Source organism: Chiloscyllium punctatum, chromosome 30 (genome assembly GCF_047496795.1).
Source record: "Chiloscyllium punctatum isolate Juve2018m chromosome 30, sChiPun1.3, whole genome shotgun sequence".
Lineage (NCBI taxonomy): Eukaryota > Metazoa > Chordata > Chondrichthyes > Orectolobiformes > Hemiscylliidae > Chiloscyllium > Chiloscyllium punctatum.
In genome coordinates, this window is record NC_092768.1 from 21,146,112 (window position 1) to 21,166,959 (window position 20,848).

At 48.4% G+C, this 20,848-nt stretch overlaps 1 protein-coding gene across 1 annotated transcript; it reads left to right on the forward strand.

Annotated features, from left to right (window-relative positions):
• Positions 1-4,817: 4,817 nt before the first annotated feature.
• LOC140455250 (zinc-binding protein A33-like) lies at positions 4,818-20,144 on the forward strand. Its single transcript, XM_072549976.1, has 6 exons — positions 4,818-5,830; positions 5,917-6,012; positions 6,094-6,327; positions 7,202-7,224; positions 7,322-7,446; positions 19,587-20,144. Exons 1-6 carry the CDS (start codon positions 5,420-5,422, stop codon positions 20,141-20,143), a joined length of 1,446 nt encoding a protein of 481 aa, XP_072406077.1. The 5' UTR covers positions 4,818-5,419; the 3' UTR covers position 20,144.
• The last annotated feature ends 704 nt before the right edge of the window (positions 20,145-20,848 follow it).

Here is a 20,848-nt window from a genome sequence, read left to right on the forward strand (position 1 = left end):
AATGTTCGGCACAACATCGTGGGCCGAAGGGCCTGTTCTGTGCTGTATTGTTCTATGTTCTATGTTCTATAAGATTATTAAAGAATTGGACACTCTGGAGGCAGGAAGCATGTTTCTGCTGATGGGTGAGTCCCAAATCAGGGTACACAGTTTAAACATAAGGGGTAGGCCACTTGGAACAGAATAGAAGAGAAACGTCTTCACCCAGAGAGTGGTGGACGTATGGAATGCTCTGTCCCAGAAAACCGATGAGGCCAAGTCTCTGGATAGAGCTCTTAAGGATAGTGGAATAAAGGGTTATGGGGATAAGACAGGAATGATCAGCCATGATCATAATGAATGGTGGTGCTGGCTTGAAGGGCAGAATTGCCTCCTCCTGCACCTATTGTCTATTGATCATCCAGGATCTCCTCAATGTACCATAGAGCCAGCATCAGAGCACAGAGCCCAGGACTGCCATTCAGCACAGCAGCCTTTCCCAGTCATGGGCTCAATTCCCAAGAGGTTAGTGCTGTTGGCTCTCCTCCCACTGGGCAGGCCCCTCGGGAAACATTGCAGCAAACCAGGAGCCCGTGGTGGCAGCTGGCTGTGCTCCAGCCCCAAAACTAATCCTCCTCATCGGAGTCCTATCGCCTCGGGACCAGAACATGTGTATCTCCCTGGAGTGAAATTCAATCCAGTTCTCGGGGCTGGAAGGAGAAGTCCACATCCTAGCCCATTCCTTTCCGAAAACATGTTTTTTGTCACCTGTTCATGAGTCCATATTGTCCACTCACCTTGTGCATCGTTTCAGGAATAGCTCACCATTCCTGCAGCACACTGCCCAGACATGGGACAAGCTTTTCCTGATCTAGAGATGAAGAGAACAACAGATTTCTTCTGATTTCTGTTCCGAGTTCATTCCTGAGCCTCCCGTCAATTCCTCAGGGCCCTCTCCTCCTCCCAGACACTTTCTCCTGAAATCCCATTGGTCTCCTCACACATGAGATTCCCGAGGCCCAGAAGTTGCAGTTAAATGTTGTATGGACATGATGGGGAGTGAGCTGCAGCAAAGTGTAGTCCTCATTGATGAGCCCCTCAGGTCTGTCTGTCTCTCTATCCTCAGGCAGGGAGGCTTGCTCAGCACGGCCAGGGCTTTAGTAAATCACACGCTTGTTTCAGGAATATGTTCCCCTCTTCATCTTTCTCCTCATGAGCCATCTTGAACGTCCAGGGGTGTTGAGCTGTCACCCAGTGACCATGCTGGGGGTGACTGACTCTCTGCGGCTGAACTTTGTCCAACTCCCTCCCAGCAGCTGCTGGATGTGTCTGGGGAAGTAATCCTCTGAAACCATCCCTGCAGCTCGGAGAGAGGCCGTTCCTCAGATCGCCCAGAGTGGGTCTGCTGTCAGGATGGTCTTCCTTTAATGGGGACCCTGAATGGAACGTTAAACTGGTTTCATCTGGTGGGAATGAGTTGCCAAAAATGAAGAGGAAACCAAATGTTAGTTTGTGAGAAATGTCTTTCCCCAGAGATTGGTGAGAATGTGGGGCTCACTGACGCAAAGTGTCATTGAGAGGAATTTCTGGAGAAATGGAGAATGTTGATGGGATTTAATGAGCAGAGGCTAGAAAATGAAAGATCAACATGGATGTAATAGACTGAATGGCCTGTCAGTAACACAGAATAATCTGTCAGCGAACTCTCTCACCTCAGTTGCTCTGTGCCAGCTGCTGTCTCCCCATCACTGTTGTGTCTGAGAGCAGCTCCCTCAGTCCAAGCTGGGGGCACCTCCCTACTCTGCATGGCTCAGTATCACAGCAGATGGTGCATTGACCCACTGAGCAATCAGGGCCACACATGAGGAGCTCAAAAACCAAATCAAGGCGCAGGAACTGATCCAATCAGCACAGAGAGAGGGAGAGGGAGACCCTGATCATCTCCTCTCTCTCACCAGAAATAAGCAACACTGGAACCTCGATCATGCTTTAAAACTGGGAGTCCCTGTTGATCTGGAAATGGGGAGATAAGTGGGTTTCCTAGACTTAGTCTGGCACTGAGGTCTTGATCCTTGTGTTAAAATGAGCTGAAAAATGTGTTGCTGGAAAAGCGCAGCAGGTCAGGCAGCATCCAAGGAGCAGGAGAATCGACGTTTCGGGCATAAGCCCTTCTTCATTTTTCCAGCAACACATTTTTCAGCTCTGATCTCCAGCATCTGCAGTCCTCACTTTCTCCTTGCGTTAAAATGTCAACATGTATCAAATGCTAAAATGTCGTGGATTCAGAGACAGGAGAATGGGAAAGCAGCTGAAAATGTGCCTGAAGGGACAGGATAAGCTGAATGGAGCAGAATCACAGTGCAGTCACAGCTCATTGGGGATAACATAGGCTTAAAGGTGGAAGGTAATTTACTATTTTGAGTATATCCATCATGCTGTAATGGAAGATCTGTCTTTGTTGATTAATAAGTCTGCTGTTTCACCTTGTGTAATAATGTAACTAGTTGTGAGGTGAATCAATGTGCTGAGCTTCAAGCCGGGAGGTCAGTCGATGGAGTTCCAAACGAAGAAGAATTCAGACTAAAGATATCATTGCTGAACAAAACAGGGACACACACAGAGAAATGTCAGGGCCTGTCACCAAAGAGAGGACCTCCCTTGCCCACAGCAACAGGACTAGAGCCTGTCACCTTTGGGATGTGTGAATGGCCCCTTCGTGCCCTCCTATGATCCAGCAATCACCCCCATTGCTGGCCTGTGTCTGGAGACTGCCCACTGCTGGGAGGAACATGTGATCACACGGAGGTGGTCCTGCATCTCTAGGGAGCATTGATGACCCACTCAGATGGCCTGGGTGAAGGCATTGCTTTATCTGTCAAGGGAGCAGGGTCAGGAAGAGTATAAACTCCATTCTAGAGGTTATTGGTACGGTCACACCTTCCTTTAATCACTTTAGCACTTCAATCAAATATTCTCTCCACCTTCTCCTCTGGAAGGTGGACAACCCAGCTTCTCCAATCTTTCCATGTTACTGAGGTCCCTCACCCCTGGAAACATTTTCAAACTTCTCTGCTCTGTCTCAAAGATTTCACATCCTTCTGAAGGTCTGGTGAAGATAATGGACACAAAACTTCCATTGTACCCAAACCAGAGCTTCTAAAGTCTCATCATGATGACATTGGTTTTGTACTTTCTGTCTCTATTGCTAACACCTCATCAGTTCAACCACTTTCTCCACCCACCCTGCAAACCTCATCAGTTCTCTTCACCAGCCTCCAGATCCCTCAAATGCTGCAATCCATTTAGAATTGGACATTTTCTGTTCAATTCAACATTTTGATTCCATTCTGTTCTCCAAAATGCAAAGGCCCATGTTCCAGCATCATCATCACATACAAATGTACCGGGAGAAACTTCCGGGAAGTTGGGAGAATCTTACCTTTGTGTTAAGTCCATGTCCAGGAGGGAATCTCGGTATGAGACCCCAATGAATTTTCTAACCATATCTGACCAACTCACCACAGTAATTACCAGCACCACCCCGACGGTATGTCCCATGGCTGATTTCAGCCTCAGCTTACCATGCACCATTTCCTGAACAACATAGACAGGATGGTGAAGGCAGTGTTTGATATGTTTGCCTTCATCGGTCAGTGCATTGAGTTCACGAGTTAGGACATTGTGTCACAGCTGTACAAGACATTGGTACATGTCGAGTCACATGGAAGGTAAGGATGGCAGATTGGTCCCCTAAAGGACATTGGTGAAACCGGATGGGTGACCATGACTAAGACAAGCTTTACTCTCCTGATTTATAAATTGAATTAATATTCTCATGAGATTTGAACCCAGATCCCCCACAGGACATTGGTGAGGCCACTTTGAGAATATTGCTCTCAGCTCTGGTCTCCCAGCTATAGGAAAGATGCTGCTGAACTTGTAATGGTTCAGAAAAGTTTCACAGGGATGTTGCTGGGAGTGGAGGCCCTGAGCCCCAGGGACAGGCTGGGACTTCCCTCCCTGGAGTGGCAGAGGCTGAGGGGTAACTCTCCAGAGGAGTACGGAGAGGGCGGATAGCCAGGGTAGGGGAGTCCAAAACTGAAGGGCATAGGTGCAGGGTGAGAGGGGGAAGATTCAAAAGGGGCCTGAGGGGCAATCCCCCCATTCAGAGGGCAGTGTGTGTAAGAAACAAGCTGTCAAAGGATGTGGTGGAGGCTGGCACAATCACACCATTTAAAAGGCATTTGGAGATGTACCTGAATAGGAAGGGTTCAGACAGACATGGCCCAAATGCTGCCAAATGGGGCCAGATCAGTCCAGGATATCTGGTCGGGATGGACAAGTTATTTCCAAGCTGTATGACCCGATGAGCAGTCGGGATTACTGGTCCAGTCATATTCCCACCACCTCCTCCTGAGTTTTGCAGTAACATTAAGCATGACAACTCACAGGAGGGAAGTGGACAGAAAGACCGTGTTGAAACAATAATGTGATAAAATGAATGTCATTCACATGGACTTGTCAGAACAAAACACTTGATGGGAGGGCCAGGAGCTTAACAAGACACAATTAATATTTAAAGGCTGAGAAACCACCACCAAAAATAAAATGTAATTTTCTTTCAGTGAGTTATGTACCAACAGAGATCAGGGGAGAGAATGTGGGGAGAATATTTTTCACTCAGTGTTGGGGGTTTGGGGTCTGTTACTCATTTCCTGAAAACGGAATGGGGACAGAAACCCTCAAGGTTTAAACATACTGGGAAATGTCCCACACCTCACAGGGCCACATCCCAAAAGGGGGAAGGTGGGATGACACTGGCGCTCACTTTTCCAGTTTCTCCATCAGTGACCGGCTGAGTGGCCTCTCGCTGGGCACTTTCTTTCACATTTTCTGTAAATGCATTTTTCTTTCACAATTTCCCTCCAGAATTTCTTTCATTGCAATAACCCACATTCCGGATCATATCGGACCAAAACATTCCCAATGTTAGCGAGGGGTCCTGTTTTCCCCATACGTGGGGGCGGGGATGAAGAAATAATTTCAGATTAAAACATTCTTCACCCGGTGACTGTTTCCGAAATGCTGCAATTGTAATTTCTCACTGAAGTTGTAAACTTGTTCTGGAAGCTGCCATCCTCTTCCTTTCTGTAAACGGTCAAAAGTGAGACATCGCAAAGTTTTCTCAACAGAAATCGCGTCGCTTTCAAGTGCCGTTTAATTCCATTTTGGGGAAAGTTTACCCGAGGGAGCTGCTCCAGTCACATCCAACCGACGGCGAATGAGTCCGAGACTCGGCGATGGACGGTACCGGTGGATACAGAAAGGAAGCCCTGTATGAACTGTCACCATCTCGGTGCTGCCTGAGCTGAATGTGTTCAGCAGCGCAGGGACAGTGAAAGTGAAAGGGGGTTTGAATCAGGAAGTGCTGAGGGTGAACATGGCTTTCAGACAGCAGGTCCAGAGTTGGACCGAGGAGGTAATCTGTCCCATTTGTCTGGATTTCTTCACCGATCCGGTGACACTGGAGTGTGAACACAACTTCTGCCGCTCCTGTATCACCCAGAGTTGGGAAAGGCGAGGGAGAAACTCCTGCCCGGAATGTAGACAGGAGTTTCCGGACAGAAACCTCAGAGGAAACCGGGCCTTAGCGAATCTGGCCGAGAAAGCTCGAAAATTAAATGGGAATCCGCAAGAGAAGGAAAGGAAACATCACTGTGAGGAACATCAGGAAGAACTGAAGCTGTTTTGTGAAACAGACGAAAAATTGATCTGTCTGGTTTGTAGAGATTCCCGGGAACACAAATCTCACAACTTCATCCCGATTAAAGAAGTTGTTGGAATCTACAAGGTAAAAGGAAACAGATTCCATCCTCGAATTATTTCATCACATTTTCATGGTCTAACACTTTCATTGCTTTTCTCTCGCAATCCCAGGATCGGGTGAAATCTTCCTTGGGTTCTCTCATAGGGAAGATATCAGCGGCTCTAGAAAAGGAACAGCAGCAGAAACAGCAGATTTCCCAAATTCAGGTAAAATCTCCCTGAGTTCAGCTTCAACATTTGATTCGATCATTTGTGTTTCTTCACAGAAAAATATGTTTCATTTCACAGGAGGAATTCAGAAATCTTCAGACCCACATCACATCCGAATTTGCTCAAATGCACCAGATGCTGACTGAGAAAGAGCAGAGTTTACTCCAAGATCTCAGGAAACAAGAGGAAAACATTCTCAAACCAATGGAGGAACATCTTCATGAAATTCAAGAGAATTTAAATTCTATTCAGGACAAGCTCTCAAAGTTGGAAAAACAGTTGGAACAAACAGACGGAGTGATATTTCTGAAGGTGAGGGATTATATTTCAGTGAAAGTGTGACTGTGAACAGTCCCAACATGATGCAGACACCCATCCTCCTTCATTCCCCCTGTCACTATCTCCCTCTGCTCCTTTCTCCCTCATGGGCTTCTCCACTTTCCTGTTCAGTACATTTTGTCTCAATCACACTGTGTGACAGTGGATTCCACATTCTCATCACTTTCTTGATAAACAATTTGGTTCTGAACTTCCCTTTGGATTTATTTGTCCCATGATTACTTTTACAGATCCATATTTTCAGATTCCCTACAATTGGAAGCATCTTCGTTGAATCCAGCAAATCTCTGTCATTTTCTCAACATCAGAATCAGATCTTCTGTTTTATCGAGTAGTTTAATATCACCAATTAACTTTTGCACTTGTTGCTTTTTAAAATATTTTGTCCCAGTCTTCAGTATCTTTAGTGTAATATCCTCTTTCTATTCCATGTTTGCAACAATGAGAACAGGGGAGCTGGTGGGTGTAGTGGTAATGCTGCTGGACTAGTTTTCACAGATGGTGAAAGTTAACTTCAACAAAACGTACCTGACATTTTATAGAAAGGATCACCTAATGGTGACCAGGTAAACACTGTCAATTGTTGTAAAACCATTTGATTCACTAACATCCATCAGGGAAGACAATCTACTGTCCTTCCCTGGTCTGCTCTCCATATGCCTCCAGACCCAGCAATTTAGATCACTCTTGGGGATGGGGTTGAGCCAGTGACACTCATACCCCATGTATTAGTGTTTTTTTTTAAATGAGAGCTCTAAGTAAGATGTAACAATGTGAGTGTAATTGCTGCTTTCTGGATATAGACAGTCAGTCTCTGTCAACTCAGATTGTGTTTGATTTATTTCAGGAGGAAATATCTCGGAAGAGGAGGTAGGACATGCAGTTTTCTGCAACTGATTGAAAATTGATGAAATTATTCAGGAAAGTCTTTCTGGTGAATTTATGATAAACTGTTTAATATTTACAGGATGAGCGATGAGCTTGGTAATGACCTGTCACTAACAGATGGTGTCCTGTCGACTGAAAAATCCAACATCTTTTTACCGTTTCCAGTGTGGACAGAAATAGTGGAGGCCATTAAACCGAATAAAGGTCAGATCAGTTCCTTTGTGCTGATTATAATTTCCAATTTAAATTGTTATGTATACAAATATCAAACAGAGTATGTTTAAGCACTCAATTATCCAGAAACCTGGATTAATATGGCCTTGAATGTCATTGACATCAAGGCAGCACGTGACCAAGTGTGACACCAAGAAGCCCCACTGAAACAGGAGTCAATGGGAATCAGGTGGAATTCTCCACTGGTGGGAATTGTACTGAACACATTGGAAGATAGTTGTGATTATGTGGAAGTGGATCATCTCCACCACTGGCCTTCACAACTGCAGCTCCTCACGTCTGTGTCCTCGGCCCAAAAACCTTCTTCAGCAGGAATGTTCCCCCAGCATCATGTCAGAGATGGGGCTGTTTGATCATGATGTGTTGGTCAAATGGGCAGATCAACAGCAGATGGAACTTAATCCTGAAAAGTGTGAGGTGATGCACTTTGGAAGAAGTAACAAGATAAGGGGGGAGTGAATGAATGACAGGACACTATCAAGCTCAGAGGGATCTAACGGTGCTGATCCATAGATCAGTGAAAATGGCTGAACATGTTAATAGGGCAGTTAACAAGGTGCTCCTTGTTATCAGTTGAGACACAGATGATAAGAGCAGGGAGGTTATGTTGAAGCTGTACAGGACTTTGGTTTGGCCACAGCTGGAGTAGTGTGTGCAGTTCTGGTCTCCTTACAATAGAAAACATGTGATTGCATTGGAAGGGGGTGCAGAGGAGATTCACCAGGATGTTGTCTGGCTTGGAACATTTTGGTTATGAAGAGATAGGCTTGAGTTGTTTTCTTTCGAGCAGGGAAGACTGAGGAGGGAGAGGAAGCAGATGTTCTCTTTAATAGCAGAGTCAAAAATGAGGGGATTTAGTTTTAAGATGAAGGGTAAGAGGTTTCAGGAGTATTTGAGGAAACTCTTTCTCCCCCAGAGGGTGATGGGAATCTGGAACTCACTGCCTGGGAGGGCACGAGAGGGGGAATCACACAACTTTTATAAAAGTATATGAATGAGCATATGAAATGTCATAGCATCCAAAGCTCTGGGCCAAGAACTGGAAAGTGTGTTTCCTGTAGTGCAAGACCAATGGGTTGAAGGGTCTCTCCTGTGCTGTATGACTGTGTGACTCACATTCAGTATGTGTGCTTTATTTACTGTTATATGGACTCATATGGAGGATACTGTCAATAGACTCATGTGACAATTTACAGGGCAATTGGCTGAGAAATGCTGAATTCTCACCTGGTCATTCAGATTATTTTCTATTTTAGGCATTTTTTTTCTTGAAAATCTCTTCAGCAAAAATGGTTGCTGTACCCGGGCGAGGCTGATATGGAAACAATGCTGACCAGAACAAAAATATTGTGTGTTTATAATCAGCCGCAAAGGGTGTAGCTTCAGTGTGAGAGTGGAAAGAGGGGAGTGAAACAGAGAAATAAGATGTGTTGATAAGAGACTGAGAAAGACCTTGCTGTTACATAGCTCCATGTTATTTCCTGGGAATTCCTGAACACTTCATAATCAATGGATTATTTTTCACATGGGATTAACATTGTTAACAACTTTTGAAATTGCTCCTGATTTTGATTGGATTGGATTTGTTTGAACAGGAGAGATTCAAAGTGGAGGACACAAATAACATGCCAGTAATTGACAAAGAGATGAAGGTAGGTGAGGACCTGGAAGCAATCATTATCACAGAAATGGTGGTGTTGGGCATCTCATGGAGCTCATGGTAGACAAGTCTCCTGGCCCTGATGGAATGTCTCCCAGAGCACGAAAAGAGATGGTGGGAGAAATAGTAACTGCATTTGTGGTAATTTTCCAAACTTCACTGGAGCAGGTCCAGCAGATTGGAAAACAGCAAATGTGATGTCACTGTTTAAAAAGGGAGGTAGATAAAAGATGGGGAATTCTAGACTGGTTAGCTTAACTTCTGTAGTGGGGAAAATGCTCAAGTCTGTTATTGTGGAAGAGCTGGCAAGGCATTTAGATGAAAATTGTCCCCTTGGGCAGAGGCAATATGGATTCATGAAGGGCAGGCCACGCTTAACCAATCCACTGGAATTCTATGAAGACTTTACGAGCATGAAGGACAACGGTAACCCAGTAGATGTGGTGTATCTAGATTTGCAAAAAGCATTTGACAAGGGGCAGCACAAAAGGCTGCTGCATAAGATAAAGATGCAAGGCACTGACAATGTACTGGTATGTATAGAGGATTGGTTAACTAACAGGAAGCAAAGAGTGGGGATAAATGAGTGCTTTTCTGGCTGGCAATCAGTAACTAGCGGTGTGCCTCAGGAGTCCGTGTTGAGACTGCAATTATTCACAATTTACAGAGATGATTTGGAGTTAGGGACCCTGTGTAGTGTGTCAAAGTTTGTGGATGGCCCCAAGATGAGCAGTAGAACAAAGTGTGCAGAGGATTATGAAACTTTGCAGAGGGACATAGTTGAAGTGAGCAGGCAAGGGTCTGTCAGATGGAGTACAATGTTAATAAGTGTGAAGTCATTCATTTTGGTAGGAATCACAATGAAAAATTGCAGCATGTTGCTGTGCAGAGGGATCTGGGTGTCCTTGTGCATGAACCACAGAAGGTTGGTCTGCAGATGTAAAAGGTCATTAAGAAGGCAAATGGAATTTTGTTCTTCATTGCTGAAGGGATTGTGTTTAAAAGCAGGAAGCTTAAGTCATAGCTGTATAGGGTGTAGGTGAGGTCACATCTGGAGTAATGTGTGTAGTTTTGGTCTCCTTACTTGAGAAAGGATGTACTGACACTAGCGAGGTTGCAGAGGAGGTTTACCAGGTTGTTCCCGGATTTGAGGGAGTTGGCTTATAGGGAGAGACTGAGTAGACTGGGCATTATATTCATTGCAATTTAGAAATGTGAGGAGAGATCTTATAGAAACATATAAAATTATGAAGGGAATAGATAAGATAGAAGTAGCGAGGATGTTTCCACTGGCAGGGGAAGCTGGGACAAGAGGACATCGCCTCAACATTAGGGAGAGCAGATTTAGGACTGAACTGAAAAGCAACGTCTTCACCCAGAGGGTTGTGACTCTCTGGAATTCCCTGCCCAATGAAGTAGCTGAGGCTTCCTCAGAAAATATTTTTAAAGGTAAGATAGATACATTTTTGAACAGAAAAGGAATTAAAGGTTATGGTGACAGGGCAGGTAAGTGGAGCTGAGGCCACAGAAAGATCAGCCATGATCTTATTGGATGGTGGGGCAGGGTCAAAGGGCCAGGTGGCCTACTCCTCCTCCTAGTCCTTATGTGTCCCCAGAACATTACCTGGGCGTCTGGATGAACAATCTGGACCACTTCCTCCCCTCACAGGAAACTTAGTGTCATTCAGGTCATGGATGGAACTGTGATAACTTTGTCCTGGAGCTACCACACATCCTCAAAATACTCGGCTTAAATAACCTCTCCTCGGGTTTCATCCCAACACTGTGGGTCTGGGACTGAAACTAACTTTTACTCCAATATAATGTGACTCACTAAGTCCATTACCCACTTCTCAGAAACACTGCTCTACACAGCCATCTGTTCCAAGGTCTTCTCAGAGCTAAAACAGAACCCAGAGATAAAACTACAGCAATAGATTGTTCTTACTCAGTCAGGGGGTTGAGCAATGGTGTCATCAGCCAGGGCCACAGTGGGTAGGCCTTGTCTCCTAGGAACCAGCTTGTAGGGCACCTGGGCCCTCAGACACAGCAGGGACATGAGAGTGCTCCAGGGTGTAGAAACCATGGCAGCTCCCAGGGTACTGGGGACACACCTTCAGGAAGTGGAACTGGTGATTCCAGACAATCTGCATATTAATGGATTGGAAGCACTTCCTATTGATGAACTCCACTGCATTGTCATATCGCCCTCTCAATGGGACGTGACTACAGCTGATGGTGCCCTGTACCTGGGGGACGACAGTGATGTTCCTGAATCCTACTGCCTGGGCTAAAGGACTGACCTTGACATGGGGAAACGAGAGGAACTGCTGAGATCTTGTACAGATGGCACTGATCCATTTGTGGGTGGGTGACTGAGAGATCCCACACAGATCCCCAGTGGCTCCCTGGAAGATGCCAAACACATCGAGGTTCCACACAGCTGTCCCCTTCTCAGACACCAGAAGAGGATGGGCCCCCACTTCCTCAGCTCTCAGGGCCAGATCAGCTGTTGGGACAATTCAGCCACAAGGTCTCAGGCTGCATTGACAGGTTCCAGGCCTCACAGATTGTTTGGAAGTGGTGCCCAGTCCTGTATCGATTATGACCATACCCACCTTTGCTTTGCCCCTGCCTGCCTTGACTGTTTGCTCCTTTTCTCAGCCTCAGACGGATCCTTCTTCTCATTCTCTGTCTGGGTCCCACCCCCCTCACCAGATTGCTCAGGTTGAATGTTTTGAAGAACTGACTGATATGATTGATGAAGGCAGAGCAGTGCATGTTATCCATGTTGGACGTCAGTGAGGTGTCTGACAAGGTTCCACTAGTAGACTGGATAACAAGGTTATAACATGTGGAATACGGGGTGGTGTTCTCCCTGAAGACTGACTGGGCAGGCGGTCTACCTTGCCCTAGAGAAGGGTGGGAAGTTCTCACCTGTTGACCCTCTGGAGGTAGTTGCTCAGGGGGTCATTATATCGAACGTCCCGCCCTTTGTTCCATCTGAACTACTTCTCCCTCACCTCCTCCAGCTCAGGGTGAGGGGGAGAGCGTAAGGTAGGGTGTGGGGCGGCTCCCGCTAGGTCTAAAGGAGACCCTCCCCCTTCCCCCCACTCTCCGATGATGGGTGACCATTTTGAGATTTATCAAATCATGAGGGAATCGTTCCAACTGCTGGCTCTCTCGTCTCTGGGGCGCTCTTGATCAATGTGTTCGGCTGTTAACGGAAAAGCTGGTGGTTCAAGACCACCCCCAGCAGAGCGATCGCTGATTTCTCTCGATCCGTTAAAATCATGAGGGGCATGGATAAGGTAAACGAACCAAGCTCACTCCCAGGTACATGAGTCTAAACCTACAGGGCATAGGTTTAAGGTGAATGGAGGGGGTTGGGGGGAGAGAGGCGAAAGATTTAAAAGGGATTTAAGGGTCAACGTTTTCACGTACACTACCGACTATGTATGGAAAGAGCTGCCAGAGGAAGTGGCGGAGGCTGGTACAGTTACAACATTTAAAAGGCATTTAAATGGGTAGATGAGTAGGAAGGATCTGGAGAGATATGGGTCAAATGCCGGTATATGGAATCAGATTAATTGAGGATATCTGATCAGCAGATGTTTGCTTCCATGCTGTACAACTCTATGACTCTAAATTCTTCAGTTAGTTTATTACTTCTGTTTCCAAAGTGGAAGGGAATTTATGAATGTGAAAGTGAGTTCAACACTTATTTTTTAACACACAGGAAGGAAAGAAACTCAAAAGCTGACAACTCAAAGCAATGTCCGTGTGAAAATCCCATGTGAACATTGTACATCAGAAACAGGGGCAGGAGTGACCCCGAGAGCTTGCCCTGTCATTCATAAAGATGGTGGCTGATCTGATTGTGACCTTAACTCCATTTTCCTGCCTGACTCCCACAGCCTTCAACTCCCTCATTGATCAAAAACCTGTTTAACTCAGCTTCCAATATATTCAATGAACTGGGCTCCACTGCTCTCGAGGGGGAGAGAATTCCAAAGACGAATGATCCTGAGACACAAAATCCCTCCCCATCTCCATGTTAATTGGCAGGGCCCTTACTTTGAAACTCTATCCCTGGTTCCAGGTTCCCCCACGATGGGAAACAGCCTCTCAATGTCTCCTCTGTCAACACCTTCACCATCTTATACATTTCAATAAGAACCTCTCATTCCTCTAAACTCCAATGAGTACAGCCCCAGCCTGAAACCTTCCATCACAAGGGAACTGCTTCATCCCAGGAACCCACCGAGTGAACATTCTCTGACCTGTCCCCACTGTTTCAATAAAGCTCTTTCCCAATGGCCCTGACCTCAGTCTACCCAGTACCAGCTGGATTCCTTTCGATGACATTGGATTTCAGGAGATTTAATTGGTATTTTGAGATCAGATTCAGCATTTTTATTTCCAATTTTGTGAAAACACATTTCACTCCCCCATGATATTGGAAAATAATGAATGACAGTGGGACTCCAACAAACAGGAGCTTGTTCTCACTGAGGCAGCTGGAGCTATATCCCATTGGATATAAACTGAGAGAAACCCTGAATAAGGCTGGAATAAGAGTAAAGCAGTGGATTTGAAAATGTTTGGAGACATGAAAGACTTTTTTTATTTCAAAAATATAACTTTATTCATAAAATAATTTGATGGTCTGTACAGTTGATCATGCCATACATACGTAAACATTAACATACAGAGATCAGAATGTATTATTTTTATATCCATGTCTGTACATTTTTCATTCATATGTCCGTATATTTAGCTGAGGCGTCAGCAGAGCCCAAATGACTGCATGGGCCCCCTGTTCTTTAGGCAGGCAGATCTTACACAGTGGTCTTTCCCCACTGTGCCTTGGCGGCAGCTGCCCCAAGCTTCAGCGCGTCCCTCAACACGTAGTCCTGGACCTTGGAATGTGCCAGTCTGCAACACTCAGTCAGGGTCAGCTCCTTCAGCTGGAAGATCTACAGGTTTCGGACCGCCCAGAGAGCGTCCTTCACCGAGTTGATGATCCTTCAGGCACAGTTGATGTTCGTCTCAGTGTGGGTCCCGGGGAATAGGCCGTAGAGCACGGAGTCCCGTGTCACGGCACTGCTCGGGACAAACCTTGACAAACACCACTGCATTCCTCTCCAGACTTCTTCTGCATAGGCACATTCCAGAAGGAGGTGTGTGACAGTCTCGTCTCCCCCCCTCCCCCCCCCCCCCCCGCAGCCACTTCGAGGGCAGCGTGCGGTGCGGCAGAGAGTCCAGGCGTGCATAAAGGATCTCACAGGCAGAGCCCTTCTCACCACCAGCCAAGCCATGTCTTGGTGCTTGTTGGAAAGTTCTGGCGATGAGGCATTCTGCCAAATGGCTTTGACAGTCTGCTCAGGGAACCGCTCGACAGGATCTGCCCTCTCCTTTTCCCGAAGGGTCTCAAGGACGCTACATGCTGACCACTTCCTGATGGACTTGTGGTCAAAGGTGTTTTTCTTCATAAACTTCTCCACGATGGACAGGTAGTACGGAACAGTCCAACTACTCAGAGCGTTCCACGGCAGCGAGGCCAGGCCCATCCTACACAACACCGGGGACAGGTAGAACCTCAGTACGTAGTGACACTTGGTGTTTGCGTACCGGGGATCCATGCACAGCTTGATGCAGCCACACACAAAGGTGGCCATCAGGGTGAGGGTGGCATTGGGTGTATTTTCTCCACCGCTGACCAGATCTTTGGATAGCGAGTCCCTTCGGACCCGGTCCGTCTTTGACTTTCACATAAACTGGAAGATGGCCTGGGTGACTGCAGCGGCACAGGTTCTGGGAATAGGCCTGACCTGTGCCACGTATAACAGCAATGACAGTGCCTCACACCTGATGACCAGGTTTTTTCCCGCGATGGAGAGAGACTGTAGCTTCCATCTGCCTAGTTTCTGCCTCACTTTGCTGATTCGCTCCTCCCAAGACTTGGCGCACGCTCCAGCCCCGCTGAACCAAATACCCAGCACCTTCGGGTGGTCAGTCCTGACGGTGAAGGGGATCGAGGATTGGTCGGCCCAGTTCCTGAAGAGCATGGCCTCATTCTTGCCTCGGTTTACCTTGGCCCCCTAGGCCCATTCGAACTGGTCACATATGCACATGAGTCTGTGCACGGACAGCGGATCCAAGCAGAAAACGGCGACGTCATCCATGTACAGGGAGGCCTTAACCTGCAGGCCCCCACTGCCAGGAATAGTCACCCCTCTCAGGCGCGCATCCTTCCTGATGGATTCGGCAAATGGCTCGATGCAGTACACAAACAAGGCAGGAGAGAGAGGGCAGCTCTACCTGACTCCAGATCTTACAGGGAAGCTATCTGATTCCCACCCATTGATTGAGACTGCACTGACAATGTTGGTGTAGAGCAGTCTGATCCAATTGCAGATTCCCTCCCCAAAGCCCATTTTGGAGAGAACATCTCTCATATACCTGTGTGATATCCTGTCAAAGGCTTTCTCCTGATCCAGGCTGATCAGACAGGTGTCCCCCTCTGTCCTGCACGTAGGCGATCGTATCCCTGAGGAGTGCAAGACTCTCAGTGATCTTCCTGCCCAGTACAGCACAGGTTTGGTCAGGGTGAATCACCGACCCCAGAGCAGACCTGACCCATTTGGCGATTACCTTTGACACAACTTTGTAATCCGCATTCAACAGTGAGATTGGTCTCCAATTTCTGAGTTCCTCCCTCTCCCCCTTCCGCTTGTAGATGAGGGTGATGATGCCTTTCCTCATGGATTCACTCATGGTACCTGCCGGAAGCATACTGACATACACCTCCAGCAGGTCCTGGCCAATCAAGTCCCACAGAGCCAAATAGAGCTCAACCAGTAAGCCGAAGGACTCGAGGGCCTTGGTCAGCTCTCCCAGAGATAGCGGCTGGTCCGGCCTCTCCTGTGTTCTGTCGTCTAAGACCTCCGTGATAGAGGACAGGAACAACTGGGAAGCCGCGCTGTCGGTCGGCTTCGCGTCATACAGACTGGCATAGAAGGATTTGCAGATCCTTATGCCGTCAGCCTGAGATGACGTTATCGAGCCATCTTCTTCCTTCAGGCTGCTGAGCACAGAGCTCTCTTTGTGCACCTTTTGGAAGAAGAAACGTGAGCACATCTCGTCCTGCTCCACCGAGCGGACCCTGGACCAGAAGATTATCCTGGAGGCCTCCGAGGTAAAGAGCGAAGTTTGCTGGCCCTTCACCTCCTTGAGGTCCTCCGTGACATCGACCCCCATCGTCTGCAGCAGGAGCAGGTTCTGCATACTTTCCTGGAGCTGGGACAGTTTTCCCCGCCTCTCTCTCTCGCCTTCTGAACACCTTTGAGGATGTAGAACCTCTTGATGTTCCCTTTTACTGTTTCCTACCAGTCTGCTGGGGACTTAAAGAGGGGCTTCACGGTTCTCCAACCCTCTTGAGCTCCTCAATGTTTCCTGGGGTCAACAGCTTTGTGTTCAGCTTCTACGTTCCCTTACCAGCCCGCTGCTCGTCCTGTAGGTGACAGTCGGCCAGCAGGAGGCAGTAGTCAGAGAAGAACACCAGCTTGACGTCGGTGGATCTGACCGAGAGCGTTTGGGACACAAACAGGTAATCTATCCTTGAGCAGATAGACCCGTCTGCCCGTGACCAGGTATATCTACGCTGCGCTCCATCTGCAGGGGTGCTGAAGACGTCGTGCAGCTGTCCAGTTTACTGTTCCCCCCGCCCCCCCGCCGGATCGTCCATCTGCATCAATGATACAGTTGAAGTCTCTGGCCAGAATGACCGGCCTGGACGTAGCCAGCAACAGTGGAAGCTGCTTCAGGACTGCCAACCGTTCCCTCTTACCCACTGGGGCGTACACATTAATCAGTCTCAGGGGAGCATTCCTGTACGTGACGTCGGTGACGAGGAGGCGCCCGCCCACCACCTCCTTAACCTCGGAGATGGTGAAGTTGCCTCCTCGCAACAGGATACCCAGGCCGGAGGCGCGGCTACCGTTGCCCCCCGACCACACTGACGGCTCGTGGGCCCACAAGTTCTACCATCTCCTGTAGCTGCTGAGGTGCAGTATCCCACACTCCTGCAGAAACATGACATCAGCTTTCACATTGCCCAGGAAGGCCATCGTAAAAACACATCGTGTAGCTGATTTGATGCTACACACATTGATGTTGGCAATTTTAAACCCCATTTTAATAGTTTACGAGGTTACCAGTGTCCATTTTCTTCTGGTCTTGCTCCTCTGGGGTTGCTGTGTGCATCCCCGTGGTGATGGCAAACTGCTGGACCTTCCCAGGGCTGAGGTAGTTGTCCAGCTCCACGCTGGGGCCATTTCCCCGCTCTGGTGTCATCGTGTCAGACCCAGGGTCCGCATCGTCCAATTCTCCATCTGACAGCGGGGCTGTCACTGGGACGCTGCTCCCAGTTACCTGGAGCTGTGGGCCGGTGGGTACCCCTTGGTTCTCACCGGGTGGGGGGAGACCTTTACCCATCCCCTCAGAGGGATCGTCTTTTCCTGTTTGGGCAGTGCTGCCCTCCTTTTTCCCCACGGCGCTCTGTTTCTTCCTCAGGTGACGACCCTCCTTGCACCCGTCCTCACCATCAGAAGAGCTGCCTGTATCCTCGTCGTGAAGGTGTCGCTTCCCCCTTCGCTGGGTGGCTTTGGGGGCCTGGTGAGGTTTTCTCTTCCTGCTTTTGACAGTAATCCAATCCTCTGCCTCCTTTGCTCCCTCCTCTTTCATTTCCTCCGTCCGTCTTGAAGGAGCTTGGGTCGCCTGCTGCATCTCCCCACTGTCTGCTGTTTGCTCCACTACAGCCTGCCCTTCCTTCTGGGTACCTCCAGACACCGTTCCTGTGCTGTTTTGTGGTACCTTGCTGGTCTTAGTCGGTCCACGGCTCGTGTTGCCACCTCGGGCCATCTGTGCGTAAGTGGAGCCCCCCGTCTTGGGCAGGCCTTGTACATGTGGCCCGCCTCTCCACACAGATTACAGTTCTTGGCCTCCTTACATTCCTTGGTCGGGTGGCCTTCCCTCTTGCAGTTTCGGCAGACGGTCACCTTACAATCTGCTGCCATGAAAGACATAAATTTGGATAATTTATTTTCCATGTTTAGCAAATTTGCAGGATTTGCAGGGATCACTCTCAAGATCCACATTTATTACCCACCTCAAACTGCACTTCACAATATGATGCTGATCCATATTCTTCTGCTCAATGCATACATCCCTCCCACACACATTCCCCTCACACTAAACCTCACACCCAAAGCTCACAAATACACAATCCCCTCCCGAACTCTCTCACATGCACGATTCACTCTTGCATCCTCATCTCACCACCAACCCTGCACTCAAATACTGCAGCGTGTTCACCCCTGACCGACATACTCACCACCCCACACACACATCCCTCTCCCCCACACACATTCCCCACTTCTACACATACCCCTCATTCTAACACACAAACACGCCCTGCAATGCACACACAGACACAGCCACATCCTACATCATACACTCCCACATCACAACCCCCAGACACACACATCCCCCTCCCCCCAAACACACATACACACATCCCCCTCCTCCCAAACACGTTCCCCTCCACCCCACAGACAGGTTCCCCTGCCCCTCACACACACTTCCCCCTCCCCCACACAAACTTACCTCTCCCCACACACATGACCCCACCCACAACACACATCCCCCTCCCCCAACGCACATCCCCCTCCCCCCACACACAACCCCTCTGCACCACACACGTACCCCTCCCCCCACACACACGCCCCCCTGATCCCCCACAGACACGTCAGCCTCCCCCCATACAAACCTCTCCCTCCCACCACTCACATGTCTCCCTGCCCCCCACATACAGGTCCCCCCTCTCCGCATCCCCACACATATGGCCCCCTCTTCCCCAACCGACGACCCCTCTCCCCCAACACACATTTCCCCCTTCCCCCGCCACACACATTCCTGTCCCACCCCTGCAGACTGGTCCCCCTTCCCCTACACACACGCACTCCTCCCCCCTCACACACATATCTCCCTCCCCCCAACACATCCTCCTCCCCTCACCTCCACACACCCACCTCCCTCCCCCACACACGGGTCCCCCTCCCCCCCTACACATCCCCCTCCCCCCCCACACATCCCCCTCTCACCCACACACACATCCCTCTCCCCCACACACACATCCCTCTCCCCCCAACACACACCTCCCCCTCCTACACCCCCACACACCTCCCCCTCCCATTCCCACACATATCCCCCTCCCACTCCCACACACATCCCACTCCCACACACACACATCCCCTTCCCACTCCTACACAAACACCTCCTCCTACCCCCACACACACATCCCCCTTCCCCCTACACACACACCTCCCCCTACCCCCCACTGACCATACCCAGGGACTGTCTCTAATTCTCTGTGTTTCTCTCCCAGTCTCTGTGACCCTGGATGTGGAAACAGCGAATCCCCAGCTCGTGGTCTCTGAGGATCTGAAGAGTTTCAGACTGACCCGGACCCAGAGGAGTCTCCCTGACACCGAGAAGAGGTTTACAAACTGGGACTGTGCCCTGGGATCAGAGGGATTCACATCGGGGAGACATTACTGGGAGGTGGAGGTGGGGAAGATGTTGGACTGGAATCTGGGAGTAGCCTCAGAGTCTGTGGAGAGGAAGAGACCGGTCAGTCTGATCCCAGAGAATGGATTCTGGACCTTGGGGCGGGTTGAGGATCAGTTTTATATAAACTCCTCTCCTCGATCCCCTCTCCCTGTCGGTCTGATCCCCAGGAAGATGGGAGTTTATCTCAGTTATGAATCTGGGACAGTTTCATTTTACAACGTGGACACCAAGTCCCATCTCCACACCTTCACTGGGAATAAATTCACTGGGAAACTTTATCCTTTCTTCGGGGCCTCGGATTATACTTCCCTTGGGATTTTTCCTGTTTATTACTTTTTTGAGCGTTTGTTTTTCCCGAGAATCAGCTGTTAAAGGGGTGGGGCCTCCCTGACGTCACAATGACCCCCGGGTTTCGGGTCTGGGTCAGGGATTGGGGTCAGAAACCTCCCATTGACAACAGGATGTTACTGAATGTGTTATTGAATTCTGAGATTATACTTTGTAACATCACCACCAAACTGTCAATAAATCAGATACAAATATAAATGTCAGATGGTGAAAATAAAAAGTAAATTAAATATCTTGTGTCTCTCCTTCCTTCATTTACTCCCTGCTTCGGTCCCATCCTCCATCTCTTCACCTGTTTCCCAGTCTGGAGCTGGGATTTCTCTGTTTCTCACTCTGCACCCGGAACATGAAATCCTGAAGGAGAAATCCAAACACTGAAAGGTGTGACATAGCTGCATTTACATAGCATCCTCTATTGAGCTGCTTGTGTCATTGGGGAGGGGATTTATAGAATCTTTCTCAGGATATGCAATATCCCCAAAGTTTAACTGCCCCGTTAACTTGGGTTCTGTCTGCACAGCTACTGCTGAGGATTTGCAGCATTTTCTGATTGTATTTCTGATTTCCAACATTCCCAGGATTTGGGATTAGTGGTGCTGGAAGAGCACAGCAGTTCAGGCAGCATCCAAAGTGCAGCGAAATCAACGTTTCGGGCAAAAGCCCTTCATCAGGAATAAAGTTTTTAAGGTCAGGGTGGAATGTGTTGGTGAAGTTGATGAATTGCTCAAC